Source organism: Sceloporus undulatus, chromosome 6 (assembly GCF_019175285.1).
Source record: "Sceloporus undulatus isolate JIND9_A2432 ecotype Alabama chromosome 6, SceUnd_v1.1, whole genome shotgun sequence".
NCBI classification, from domain to species: domain Eukaryota; kingdom Metazoa; phylum Chordata; class Lepidosauria; order Squamata; family Phrynosomatidae; genus Sceloporus; species Sceloporus undulatus.
The window spans coordinates 24,769,906-24,785,568 of record NC_056527.1 but is presented as its reverse complement, the minus strand read 5'-3'; the positions used below and the strand labels follow the sequence as shown (position 1 = coordinate 24,785,568).

At 38.5% G+C, this 15,663-nt stretch overlaps 1 protein-coding gene across 1 annotated transcript in view; it reads right to left on the bottom strand.

Moving 5' to 3' along the window:
* Nucleotides 1-15,663, bottom strand: part of DNAJC1 (DnaJ heat shock protein family (Hsp40) member C1) — a 99,734-nt gene that overhangs the window by 11,914 nt on the left and 72,157 nt on the right. The window contains exon 9 of the mRNA XM_042475079.1: nucleotides 9,588-9,707. Coding sequence (XP_042331013.1) covers nucleotides 9,588-9,707 — 120 coding nt within the window. The remainder of the gene's footprint in view (nucleotides 1-9,587; nucleotides 9,708-15,663) is intronic.

The following is a 15,663-nucleotide window of genomic DNA, read 5'->3' as shown; positions in this document are numbered from 1 at the left end:
GCGAACAACTGAAATGAATTATATTTACAAATTCCAATCCATCAGCAGAGGTAAGAACAAAGGAAATGGTTTCAGGACACACTGCATTATTAAAACAAGAGCCCTTGTACATGTAACAAAAGAAATTGTCTCAGAGAAGGTTTCGAACCCAAGGAAACTGATTTCTGGTAAGCAGATTGATTGCTTCACACATTAACATTAACTGACCACTGTAAAGATCTAAAAGAACTGTATCACCTTACACATCTCTTTGAAAATTTAGGGCAAGAGTCATGATTTGCAATTGTCTGGATCCTAATACATTCCATCACACTCTCACAACTGTGTAAATATGTTTTTATCTTGATGTCTATATATCACTGTGTACTGTATCTGAAGAAGTGGGTTTATATCTATGAAAGCTCAAGCCGTAATAAATATCACTTAGTCTTAAAGGTGCTACTACATTCCTCCCCCCCCCCACCATCTCCTCACAAAATGGTGGCACTCATGTACTACTACGTGTCTCAATGCACCAGCCACAGTAATACAAGTACAAATATCAGACAGCAGTGAGGATGCTCACATAAAATGGCATCAACACATACTCCGTTACCAGTCTTGAAGGACCTCTTGGAAAAAATTAAAGTTCGCTTGGCCTGTGTTCACTGAGAAAGGCAGGGAAGAATGAGCCATTAATGAATTTAACCAAAGGAAGTGCACCCTTTGTATGTGTCTGTGTGCGCACATGCAAGTGTATGTGGTTGTTCAGGGGGAGAGGTAGAATGTTCAATTATTTCTTCAAGTAGTAAGAGGGCAGGAGTGAAAGATACAAATTCACCAAGGGGGAAATGGGTCAAAGAACAGATGTGTGGAGGCAGGCACATAGTGCTGGTACAGGTAACCAGGTCAGCTGGCAGGAACTCTTGATTAAAAGAGAACAGAAAGCAGCTTCCCTTTCATAATCAAAACAATTGATAAAAACAAATCTAATATATACCACCAGCGCAAAGCAGGAGGGTAATTTAATAAATGCTGCATTATCTTTTAACTTACAAATAAGAATATGATCTCATTATACTGACTGAGAGTGTTTCATCTCATTTTGTTGGGAGAGTTGAAATGGCTGACACGTCAAACAATTGCTTGAAACGTTTAGATCTTTTAGGCCAATTCTCTCATCAAACTGACATGAGAAGTTTAGAGTCTGATATAGGCTGACCCAAAAGCACCAATAAAATCTACTAAGCAACTCTTACTAAGGTTTCTACTGCATGGTCACGTGTGTGTGTGTGTGTGTGTACCTGCCTTCAAGTTGCCTGTTGACTTTTATGGCAGTCATATGTATTTGATAGTCTTTTCTAAGGCAAGGAATACTCAGAGGTGGTTTTGCCAGTTTCTTCCTCTGAAATCTAGCCTACAGCACCTGGTATTTTTTGTCATACTTATCACTACAAGCCATCTTATTGTCACTTACTATGCTTTTAGTGTGTTACTAAAAATATACTGAAAATAACAAATACAAACAAAAGGTATAACTTTTAATACAAAATTAAAGTATTATTATTGCTAAAAGTTTGCCCTTAGTATATTTTGGGGCTGTACACACAGCGCCGAAGGGGTGGCCTTCAGCCGCCCCTTTTTCACCCAAATTGGGGCTGCATCCCCAATCTGGCCTTTCCAGGGTGCAAAAAGGAGCTGCAAAAAGTGCTGTGTGTTCCTTCGGCGCCGGAGGAGTGCCATGACACAGTGCCCTGGGGGCGGAGCCATGGCATGCATCATGTAGACGCTATGCCAGTCTGCACAGGGCCTAAGTATACCTTTAGTATAATTCACCATCACGGCCTGTGGAGCAGGAATGGCATGTTAGGATTGTGCATTCTGGGAATCTAACCACAACCTCTGAGAATGATATACATACTGCAGAATCATCAACCTCGTGTGGGAAGGGTGGGTGAAAGGATCAAAGCACAACCAAGCTTACAGAGGTCTCATCCTTAACCTCACAAAGGGTGTCATCAAATTCGTTGAGGCCATAAACCCTAGGAGGACCTAAACATCATTGGCATGCATTCTTTGATTGTGAGGACACCGAAGGGTGACTCTCTGGAATAGTTTTTCTTCTTATGCTTTCCTTCAATCAACTGCACTTTAACCTGGAAAGATTTCCCAGTGTGGGGAACACATACTTGCCACCCAGATGTCAGAACTTGCTTGTGGGGTCAAAACTGACTTCACCAGTGACCATGCCAAGTGGAAGAGCTGGCAGTTGGGACCAAAGCAGACTCCAAAGGTATCATTACAGCTTCCATTCTGACAGAGGTAGGTAGCCATGAAGATTTTATTTGAGACCTGAAGGCTTGCTTTTATAGGAATGCTTTAGATGCACTTCTCTGTTTTATCTCACTTGAGACATAAAGGCAGTACAATGGGCATAAGAGGCTACTCACATGGGCTTCACCCAGACTTCAGGTGTCCATCCCATCCTGGGATTTTATTAGCACCACCAGAGATATACTTTTTGAAGGATGTCAGTAAGGAAGAGGCCTGGAGGGCAAGAGCAGCTTTGACCATCAAACGCTAGACAACCATACCAGCTAACTCCAGGATTGAACCAACCAGAAAGCTGTGACGAGACCAAAGATAGGTCAATGAACACAGTTCCTCTCAAAGACGCTGCAGCAGAGGATGAAAATAAACTGGCATTTCAGTGGGTAGGTCCCTATTTAGGGCTGATGGAGGTAGATGGAGTTATTGTCCAAATGCTAATGGAATGCTCTAGAAGATTCTGAAAGACATTCTGTGCAGGCATAGGATAATCAATTTGTGTGAGTCACGAAGACCATGAAGAAGAACTGAGGGTTTAGGCGGGAAGTCCACTGGTCAAGTGTGTGGTGGGTGGGCAGGGCTACCACTGAAACACATATAGTATTGCTTCAGAAGGTTCCAAAAGATGCACTGCAGGGGCAGAGATAACCTATCTATGTGAGTCACAGAGATTATGAACAAAACATTGCATTTCTACTTTTCAAAGCATTCTGGTTAAGGTGCACATTTTTTTAAAAAAAGGCAAGATGGATATGTATACTCAAGGCTGAAGGGTTGAACATTTTTCATTTAGAAAAAAAATACAGAAAATATTTTAGTAATTTATTAAGTCTTCTCCAGCTCTAAACACTGGTAAAACTTAGGGTCATCTAGTGGAACTGACTGGCATTTTTACAGTTTTATATTTATTTGCATTTATTGCATTTGTTTATTATTTGAAGATGTATATTGTTAAATGTTGTGCACTGAATTCAGTATTTCTTTTAAAGTAACAACACATTAACAGTGGTTCAGGAAAAGCAGAAGAAATACTTTGTACAATACATAATTAACATATGAAATTCATTACTACAAGCTGTAATGACAGCCACCAACTGACAGCTAGTCTACGTAAACAAGAGAACATATAATTCCTGGATTGGACCATTAAAAGATAACTAATGGTGGAATTTCATGATTAAGCATAAAGACTTCCTGCACACAGAAAATTAGATATCAGAAGGAAGCATTTCAGTCAGCTTGTTTCACAATGTTCTAATATCAGGATGACAATTCAGCCACAAACTGACACACACATGTACATAAAGCAACCTGCAATGTGGTATGATGCAGTCCAGAAAAGTTTTACAACTCACCCTAATGTGGTTTTAAAAATAACTTTAAAATGTTTAATCCATTATAATTTAGGAATTAGTTCTTAACAGAAGGAGAACAGCCACATTTGCTAAAAGAAAGCAAGATCTTGAAAGTTAGAAAGAAAGGGTAAATTCCAATTATATGCTTATTTGGCTGTTGTAAGAAGGTTACTTACTTAGGGAATGGTTTGGATACATTTGACAGCTGCTCACTGAAAGTCTGGAATTTATCTTATCTCAATTTTGATGTACACATGGCCACTGGGCAGTGCATGTATGCAGCTCAGACTATCACTGCCACACTTGGTGCTTTTTGGTCTTCACAAAGAGGAAACCCATTTAAGCCGGTTTCAGCGACCCAACAGGTGATGTTTCCAGCCTCCACAAATGTCTTGTGCCATATAGCCTTTGGGTTATTTCACTGCTCAAATTGCTGACAAATGCCAAAACACCCTGTGATGAAGCCAGGGAAGTAAGACCACTAAAGATGCAAACCAAAGCTCTCTACTATTAACTGGAAGACTTCTCTTACTTCATATCTCACTTCAGATGGAATTATATACTTTTCTTGGGTAAGGATTGTTATCTGTGAAAGTTCATATTGAACTCTTTAAGGTACTGCTAGACCTCACACTCCCCTTTGTCATTATTGCGATTTAACAATCTAAAAACACTGCTATTTCTTCTAAAACGTATTGCGTAGGGAAACATTTGGTCAACCTAAAGTAGTCGTCCTCCTCTGCTCTTATTAATAATGAGGCCCGTGCCAAGGTATATGGCAAAGGGCAACCAAATGAGAGGCAGAATGAGCTAGGACACTGCCTAACTGCCACTGCCACTTGAGAAAGGACAACTCTTTCTCTATCATGCAGCTCTGGGCCTCTTATCTCTTGAGTCCTTTTCTTGATCTTACTGGCCCTTGTGTCTCCAACCTGCACTGCTTTTTCCTTTGGCACAAAAATCTCCCACTATCCTATGGAAAAGGTAGTCTACAAGGACCACCCCAGGTTGAGAGCCAATACAAGATGCTGTTAAGAAATCTACCTGAAAAAAACATGACAAAGAAGGAAAAACAAAACAAGAACCCTAAAACAAGAACCCTAAAAGGTCTTTCGAGGTACTGGTTCTTATCCACTAACTTTTTTTTAATGAGGCAATCCTAACATTTAAGAAGAAATGAAAGTTCAGGGCTAGAAAGGAAAAGACATTTCAAATGTCATAGTGTGCCTGTATCAAAAGCAACAACAAACAGCCCAGATTTTTTTTTTTAATGGGAGATAGAGGGGAAGAGGAGAGGGAATATCCCTGATGATCTTTAAAATAAATGACCCAAAAAGTACATAGCAAAAAGCTTTTAGTATAAAAGAAATTGTTTTGTTTGACAACATGGGGAAATTAACAGTGAACCTATACAATAACTCAGGTATGAGTATATAAAAAGGAACCTTTCTCACCCCCAAACCTGGATTTGGCTGAAAGTGCTCTTGAAGAAATGGGATGCAAGTTTAAATAACAGGCACAACTCGACAGCTGACAAAAGCCAGAACTACTCCCTTTAAATCATTTCATTCTGTCTAAAAACAGCAGCTGCAACACACACAAATCCCCAGAACAGACAAGAAAGTAACTTCCAATGTCAAATTTCAATCTGAATACACAATAACTAGAATAAACCAATTAAATCAATGAGAATTTGGTATGTGCGCACTTGTGTAAATTCCACTGATTCAATAGAACAACTCCACTTTGGAACCATCAACTGGGACTGGATCCAAGCCTTCACAATCTGTTAAAACGAATCTTAATTTCTTTGCCCATAATTATGCAAAACAAGTGGATGCATTTTCAAGTTTTGCATAATTCTGCTTTAAAGCTTCAGGCTGGGATCAAAAAGGCTTGTGCAAGTAAATCATTTCTGCCAATGCATGGGGTAAACACTGACTTTCCCTTCCTTCCTCAGCTTTTCTTGTTTCTTCAAATACTCTTCAGAAAGATCCCATAACCATCTGGATTGGCTTTCCAAAAATTCTCTGCATTTTTTTCTAAAATGGAAAAAAAAAATCCCAATTTTGACAGTGGGTTGTTTCATAAAATTAAAGTAAAACCGCATGCTAAATTAACATAACAAAAGTCACATTAAGCAACTGGACAAATTTAAAATCAAAGCTGTAATTGATTAGTTTAGATGACTAAGAAACAGACACATTTATGTGTGCAGTATGCCCTTCAGGCGTACTACAGTTGGTGTGCTAATTGTTTCAAATATATTTTCTCCCTTACAATTTAAGTAATGAACGGCAAATCACATGCTCTTAGCCTCAGAGGATAGCAATGGCAAATCCCCGCTGAAGAAACTTGCCAACAAAACCCCATAATAGGTTTGCCTTAGAGACAACAAGGCACACAACAACAACAACAATGCAGGGAAAGCAAAATACAGTTGGCCTTCACATTCACAAGGATTAGGGGGAAAGGACCCCTGTGAAAGTGGGAAAGCCACAAACAAAAAACACTAATTTTTTTACCTGAAAGAACACCTTTCTAGAAATCTCTACGTCCTCCGGTGCAAATCTATGGTCAATATCTGCCAAAAGTTGACCACAGAATTCTGCCAGAGGAGCTACAAATGCCTAGAGAAGGTAAGGCTGAAAGCAGAGAAATAGAAGAAGAAAAATAAAATATGTGGACTCAGGAGAGAGAGTAAATGACATACAGCAACTAAACAGAAGAAGAAGATGAAAGAATAGTACATCAGAGACAGCTATAGCACATACATTAACAAAGAAGAAGAACGTAACTTTGAAAGGAGGTAAGTTGAAAATGAGTGGCATGACCAAAAAGAAGGATAATTCACAAAATTGGGATCATTTTGTAGGTAACATTATTTATTCAAGATTTTATCACATGTATATTTGTACATAATATTTTTTTTACTATTGCAAATAAACATATCCAACTTGTTCAATAGTAAAAAAAAGTTTTAATAAGTTTTAATAAAAATGTAAAATTTTTTCTAAGAGGCAGAATCGCTCTTACTATTATTAAATTAAGTTGTGTGGAGTTTTTGTGTGTGTGGAGGTTGAGGAGTAGTGTTCAGTGCAGTATTAATTATTCCAAATATAATTCACTCCATCCCATAGGAGATTAAAAATACTATAGATCCATTAAGAAGTCATACATGCATGTGTCTGGGTGCCTAATTATTAATTTCGACTTTATCATCTGGGACAGAATGAGATTGGACTGCTTTGGATTGATTTGGAGACCAAGGTCATCAGGAAGGAGATTGCAATGTGAAGACATCTGTGAAGCAAGGTCTCTGATCCTATGACTAACAATCAGTTATCTGTAGATAAACCATGCTGTCCAGAGTCCCCAGGCATGCAGCCACCACAGAACTGAAAATGCTTGGCACTGCAACCCTTACTAACAGGAGAATGGAAGTAGAATTGCTGAAGGTGCATAGTGGTGAATCAGTTTCCATGGTGAATAAGAGGACTGATAGACTGGAAGGTAATCATAGTTTATTTCTCACTGTGGATGAAAGTCACAATGCCATGTGAGGATCACAACCCATCATTCTTCTTTGATACCAGAAAGTACCTAGAATATAAACCTTTGATCCTAGAATATAAACCTTCTGATGGTGAGACATAATTCTATTGCATCTGCAGAGACCAGTGTACAAATCTCAGAGCAGTTCTAGAGTGGTACAAGTGGCTATATCAAAACAGATAGCATCCATTTATCTGATGTGGCTGTCTGCCTATGGTGGACTTGTCACTTAAGAGGGGAGCAGGTGACACAAGAAGACAGGTGCAGTGTATGACATGGTCAAGGACTCCGCGTGGAGCTATCAGATCATTTATGTTTGAAAGATTTGTACTGTACTTTCTTTTGGCTGAAGCTGAAGAAGAAGATTAGGATGATGATCTTGAGCAGTGGTTTCTAACCTTTGGTCCGCCAGATGATTTGGACTTCAATTCCCATAATTCCTGACTGTTTGGCCAAAGTTGGCTGGGGCTTCTGGGAGCTGAAGCCCCAAACAAATAAATGATAAAGATTAAGAACCACTCATGTATAGTATCTGTATGCTGGTAACTTGAGGTGTTGCCATGGTCTATGAGATAGGGTACAATGGTGGTAAGTCAAACAGTGAGATGTTCATCATGGTTACATAAACATACGGTTATCTTCTGGCTCTAGGTCATCATTTGTCACCATCCTTGAACATGTTAAATATTCTGAAGCTAAACAAGTCCTTTATCAAAAAGTAAGTCTTCAACTGTGAAACTTCAGCTGTCAGACCAGACGAATGAAGCCATGTGTGGTGTCTCTGTTAGTATTTTCAGCACACAGTCTACACAATGCCTCTGGTCACTGGGGAGACAGTTCGGAATGGATTTATTTTCCCCCTTTAAATATTACTAATAAGCAGTCATGCAGGCTTGCTCATTTGAGATGTAAACAGACTGGACAGCTATTGAGTAAAAGGGCCCTCCTACAAAAAATGAGCTTTGTGCCAAGATGAGCGATGTATCATTTTGGTCCTATCTGTGTGGCATCCACACAAATACACAGAATTGTATAAAGCACAATCCTTGTCTTACATTGAATACGTATTGTTAATCTTCCATGAGCTTTATGAAACCAATGGAGATGATCTGTCACCTTTTTGGAAAACATGCAGTAAAGAAAGAAGCATGAGTATGGCTGCAGTACTGCACCTTAGGTGTGTACCCATCTGCACAATACTGGTCATAGTACTAACAAACAAATTTTGAGCCAAGGCTTCAAGAGAAAAAAAAACAAAAGAACAGAGCACTGCATGAAATCTAGCAGCTTGATTTTTATATTTTACGGTGTGTAGGGCAAGTCACCTTCTCTCAGCCTCAAAGGAAAGCAAAGGCAAATCCACTCTGAACAAATCTTGCCAAGAAAATTCCATGGCAGATTCACCTTATGGTTGCCTTACGCTGGAAATTACCTGAAGGTACGCAACAGCAACAAAAAACAACAACAGCTGTAAGAAGGCATTTAGAGACCCTAGCCATGCAGGAGACACTTTTTAAAAGAAGGCTTCAACACCACAAACTATGGCAAATCCATTGGGTGCATTCATCAGTGTAGTTGGAAAAAACAGTCCACAACTCTAATCTTTTTTTAGACATATGAAAAATTATGAAAAAGCTCAGCAAGATAGATGAAGTTCAACATGAGGGGACAATGTTCCTACTGCTGTTCCCTGTACAGCAGACAAGAAGGAACCGAGGTAAACTGGAGAGAAACAGCATTGACATACATGACACAATGAAGCAAGCTCCTACTGACTGATACTGACACCACTTTAGACCATCTCAGTGATCTTTGCAGGCAGAGTATAAACCCATATGTTTAATACAAAGACTGCATGGAAAAAAACTGAATCCTGACCCCTATAAGTAGTCATTTTATACTTCATTGCATTTCTCTATTATGGTGTAGGCCCATCATTTGCATAAGGAGAAGGTCTTGAGCTTTAATTAATGGATACCACCTGTCTAAACACTATTAGATTATCTGAATTTTTTTTAAGGCCTAAGCAGAAATATTATCTTTGCTTAAGTCTCACAAATGTTCTCTTCCAGCTAAGAGGGTTTATTACAAAGACTAAAACTGGCATTGTTTTTCTGTTATCAGGTTACAGTAGCTCAAGTCTCTAAGCATCAGAATCCCCATATAGCTGATCAGTTACAGCTGTTAATTGTGGAGCAGGGGGACCAGCTGACATCTGCTTCTTGCTTAGTTAGTTAATGGTTCACTTCCAGGTCCTAAAAGGATTGGAGCCTCTCTTAGAAGACAATGTTGGCCCCCATCTACGTCTGGCTTCTACACTGTCTGTCTTGTTCTGGTTTGTCCATACAATGCAAATTCAAGTGAACTCACAACTGCCACTGATCGACCCAATTCGTGAGCAATCTTTTCCCATCGACCAGGCGTCCCTCCTGGGAACTTAACCATACTTCTTGTCAGTAGGGTAAGGTCCTCTTCTGTCCATTCAGGTGCCTGAAAAACATTTGTAGAACATCAGGATACTGGAAAGATTTTATGTTTGTCCAAAAATGCTCAGCCACAGATCTTAAGCAAAGTAATCCAAGAAAGGATGCAAACTCCCAATACCATACGTTTACAGCTTATTTAATAGCTCCTACTTCCTCTTGTTGCACAAAGTAACACAAGAACCGACTTATTGTACATATGTGGATCAATTTTATCTCCTAGATGTATATTATGTTAAAAACACACATAGAAACACACACAGCAGGACTGAAAAATCAAGTTTATCTATTTACAGTACGTCGGGTAGAGATAGGCCAGTGTCCATGTGTGTTTTTGCAAACACACACAAGCAAGGAGAAAAAATCCTAAGAAATCACCACATTGAAAGATAAAAATAATGCCAATAGTACATGGGTTGAGATATTAAAATTATGAAATAGCACATAAAATCATTTTCCTCATGCAGATAATTTCAGAAAGATGAAATAGACCAAATAATGATACAATCCTGTTTTAAAGGCAGGCCATCATACTTCATAGAGATGTAAATATCTAGAATTAAAACAAAAACAAAAACTGAAATAATAGCGAAAATGTCTTTTTACTTTGCTTAGGGGTGAGGGGAGAAACACAGGCAATTTTCCCCCTGCTGATTTTTTTCTGAGCTTTCCCATCTCTAACACTCTTACATTTTAAAATGGTGTAACAAATCTGCTGAATTTATCTCTGACACGAAAAGGATTTGTGGAGGTAGCATTCAATGTGTTAAAAGCAGCCAGACTGAATAGCTTCTAAGCATGGTTCATACATAGAGGAGAAGGGGAGGGAAATGCTCCCTATTTTCAAAGAGGCCAATATATGACCACCCATTGCAAGCCACCTCTAGTTCCCCCTTTTAGGACAGATAAAAAATATATTCTTTTTTTTAAAAAAGGCAAAAGAGCAGTGGCTCTGTATAGGGAAGCCTTAACATTCAACATGTAAGCAGCTGTTTCCACCTTCTCCTTTCTCTTAGAAAAGCCATCTGCAGCAGGCTTCCTCTGCCCTGGCACGGGCAGTAAGCAACAGCTTCCCATTTCTATTTATTTCTAAAAAGAGCCCCTTTATGACAAATACCTCCCCTAATCACCATTTCCGATAATGAACAGGCAGGCATCAAGCAGTTTGCATTACAGAGCCATCAGCACAGAACAACAGTCAGAGGTGAATGACCCCAGAGACCATCTCCACAGCTACGGCAAAGCTTCTCCCTGACACTAATCCTGCCTGTCATTCTCCCACTGTGCTCTAACCACACTGACGTCCGCCTGCTGCACTGCAAGCTTAAACGGGGCCCTTCCTGACTTTTTACTGTCTCCCCCAATCAATGGCTCAAGCGTGCTCTTTTCACCATGTCCAAATGGCAGCTTCACTCATAATCAGAGTGCCTGGCCTCTGTTTAAAGGGCTTCCCAAAGGCTCTGCCATTTGCATTCATTTGCAAAGCAAACTACTTTTATTCACTTTGTCCCGCTATCAAGAATGCTCCCTGAAGCAGAGAAATTGGCATAAATATACAGCCCGCTGCTTAAGAGGCAGTAAATAATAGCCAATAGTGGGAAGGATTTTATCAGTCATCCCCCATTTTGTGTGCATGTATGTCTTTGTTCCCCAGATGCCAAAAATTATATCTGTCTGCATTTTTGTACAACCATTATAACTCAATATCGGGTTCAGCTTGCCTAGGTGGGAGTAGATATGCATACCCATATATCTCAAAATGACATGTATTTTTTCCTCTCAAGAGGAAGAATGAACACATCCATACAAGCAATAGCAGCTTCACACACAAATGCTTAAATTCACACAAGCAGTACAGCAATAAAAGTGGCAATGCTTTGGCTTGGGAAGAGGAAGGGACCCCTTGTAAGAACGTTCCATGAGAAGTAAGTTTTACCACTATCATGAAACAACATTTATTATAGCTATTTAATGTTCAATAGATGATCCACAGTATGAGATCCATACTACAGGCCAGGATCCAAGCAGCTCTTGGAGGTGAATCTAGTGGCTTATCGTGTATCTAATGGAGTTCTAATCAGAGGAGGTTTGTGAAGTTGCTGAAAGATTCAAAGTAAAGGGATACATTGTCAGAAGGCCAGATTCTTGTATTCTGCTATGTCCACTGAGTTAGGCATGTGGTTCTATGGATCTTGGCCTATACTGTTCACTGGAGAGTTAATCAGAAGTCTACCAAGTGCTTGTTTATACCCAGTGTCTCTATAACTGGAGAGATGCAGTCCTGTGCAACCACTGTGAATGTCTGTGTAACATTAAGAGAAGACAGACAACTGTTTCCCTGTTTAAAGCTTTAAATCAGATCCTGTAGCATTTGCAAAAACCCAAATTTAAGTGCAACAGAGTGCAAGTCTGCAATTTTTTGTAAAACTGGAAAAGAGTAGAATGGCTAAGTTAAAGAACACACAAAAAAGAACTTTTCCATTAACTCTCTTTCACATACATAAAATATAAGAACATATCAACAGGGAGTTTTCAAACAAATTTTCTATGTACTAATAATGATGGTATTCAAAAGAACATAGTAAATGAATTTCTATGTCTTTCTGTCAAAACAGCAGTCATAATTAATAACTGAACTGGATTACAGTCTGAAACCCAATAAAACCCCACATTTTTAAAACTATCAACATATTTCTACATACATCTGAGATTGTGCTTCTGCTTCTCAGCAGCTCTGCAGGAAGATGCTTTTCTGGAAGATTCCCAAATTTACAGGAGTGGCCTTGGGCACATGTGTTAGCACAAACACACTTATACATGTGTGCACACACTTACAAACCCAAACAATTATTTTTTTTTAATTTAGTTTTCACAACATGAATTTCTTTACTATTTACCAGATAATCAGGCCAGGCAAATATATATATATATTATTTTGATGTGTTGAAAGTTATCTTCAATGTTAATACTGACAAATAAACAGACATTGCAGATACCTGTATTCCAGTGTTCATATTTCTAAGAAAATGGCTTCTTTCATACTTTCCATATTTCCAGACATTTTACATCTCTAGTTCAATGAAAAGAGGTGGGCTGTAGCCAACATTGCTGATTAGACTTCCATGGGCTATAAACAGATACAGCCCTATATGATCTGATACAAATCAAAAAAAGCTCCCTTTAAAAAGGCACATTAAATCCCTGAGCCCTATGTCACACAGGCATCATGAAACTCTTTTTATTTTCTTTACTAAATATGTAATTTAGCTGTTACAGAGCTAGTATAAGAAATGTCTACAATTACTACTATCAAAATAGGGTGAAGAACATTTTTAAATTTCTACAGCCTTCATTTTAAGCAAACACTCTGAACTTCGCATATTTTAATTGTATGCTGTCTGAATTGATTTATATGTTAGCATACTTTTCCATATGGTACTTTAAATCCCTTTCTGCCTATATACATTTAGATTCTTGGAAAAAATAAGGTATTTCATTTATTTCAAACATTAGACCCCCATAATTATGGGTTTGTTTGTTTGTTTGTTTAAGTTTTGTTGGTGGGGGTTCTCCCCACAAACCCTTAGTGTATTTAAAGCTTCTCAGCTTTAAAACCTCAGCTCCTCCGCAATAGTTAATTGTGTCTTTAGATGCAACAGAAGAACCCTCTGTGATTCAACTGCCACAAGTAGCTAAGAGGGTGGCCACAGTATGAATTTATTCTTCCTGCTCTACTCTGGAGCCAACTGTAACCATGAGAGTCAGATGAATGTGTAAGCATAAGCTTCTGTCACTTAAAACCATGTTTGTCCAATATTACTAAAACACTGGGCCAAAACTCCAATCTACAGTAAAGTAATAGAAGATGCCACATGGTGAGGGGACAGCTGTTGTGTCTACACAAGCATTCAGATTTTACATCAGAAAAGCTGTGCTTTGGGATTAGCTCTCTAGCTGAACAGAATACACGAGAAAGTGAAAAACCAAACAGAAACATGAGGTACTATTTTTAACATGAAAATTAAAACAGATGACTTTCACATTCATAAATATTCATATTATCTGGTCAAATTTCTAAAAGATTTCCTGCATAAAATTTCTTAGGAAAAACTAACTTGTATTAATTAACCATGTTCAAACACATGTTGTAAGCGGTCTTCTTTCCTTTTGTACTGATTCACAATTTTAAAAGGAAATACACTATATATTTTGCAAATTAAAAAACACACACACCCTATTATTCAATTTTTATACTATATAGTGCTCAAATGGCTCATAACAAGTTAAAGCAATTCAAATAATCTCATATTAAAAAACAATTAAAAACTGGGCAGACTGCCCATTAAAACAACTCAAAAGTGTCTAGTTGTTTTTAATTAACTTAAATCCCTGTCTAAACAAATAAAATAAGAAGTCCTAAGTGGCCTATAGAAAGAGTATGGTGGAGCCAGATAATCTCCAAGGCAAGGGGGCTTCATCATTCAGATGCTGTCACACAGGAAAATGTTCTCTAACAGTAAAATATTGGGGGGGAGGGGACTTCTGAAGGAGACCTCGGAGCTTAGATAGGAATCCTTTATATGCGCTGATCCCAGGCTGTTTAAGGCAGGTGTGGTCAGATAACAGATTGGGGGCTACTAGTAGATCTCTAGATGATTTGCAGGAAATGTGACAAGGAGTTCTGATAATTGATTGTCAAATAGTATCACCAACCAAGGAGTGAATGTATAGGTATAGAATAACTGTGAGTGTCACTCTCATATAAAACAAATTCCTGGCCCAAGCATGTGCTCAGGGACAGGTGATGGAATATAACAAAGCTGATTGTAAGCATCTGCTTGATTCTAGATTTAAGACTTTAAACAGTAATCACCAGAATTATGAAATGAGCCAAGAAACACAGTTGACCAGTGAAAGTGGTCAGACCCATTCATAATTTTAGCTGCAGCAGCTAAAACAATGGCAAAGGCCAAGAGTGCTGATCTTCAAAGGAGGGATCTCCTTTACATACCGTAGTTAAAACAACACCATATATGAACAATGCAAAGGTGTCATCAGACTCAGGAAAAGGCTAAGTTATACAGAAGCATAGTATAATTATTATTATTTTTAGGAAAAAGGCCCTTAAAACTCCAGATTCTAAGGGCCTTCCAATTTCCAAGAGGTCCTTGCTTTTAACCAGATCACGCACTTAACCAGAATGGATTTTTTTTTTAAAAAAGCATAGTCTCTCTTAACTGTTACATACTACCAACCTATAGACCAATTATACTAAATCTTAAAATGGTCAGAGAATACAGAATCATAGAGTTGGAAGAGACCACAAGGGCCATCCAGTCCAACCCCTGCCATGCAAGAACTCTCAATCAAAGCATATTTAAATCTAAAAGCCAGTGAATATGTTTGGACTCCAAAAGTTCTGAGCACAAGTATTTCCCCACAGAGTCACACTAGAAAAACATGTGCTTCCATCCAGCAACAATATCATGAATCCAAACAATCTTATTTATGCTATGCAAGGCAAGACACTTCACTTCACTTCAGCCTAGATGGAGCCAATCTCATGCTTTGCAACTGGATTGGAAATTATCCACCACTGCTGTGCCAGGCAATGTGTTCATGGCTTCCTTCTTCCTGGTTTCTAGCAGTACTTCAAGACTTTCCTCTGACCTCCTTGGAAGTACTGAATCAGGATTTTTATTACAGCATTGATTTCCAAGAAAGACAGAATGTCTGGAAAGTTCACTCTTCCAAGTCCTCCAAGTTTGTCCTCATTAGTTCTCCTGAGCCTAGAAGGCCATGGCCATTTTGGTCTCTTTCTGGCAGCAAATTTCTTGTGACATCCTGCCCTTTATTTTTATTTTATTTTAAAATTCTGCCAGCAGCAGTGCAGTGCATCCTAATAATAATAATAATAATAATAATAATAATAATAATAATAATAATAATAATAATAATAATAA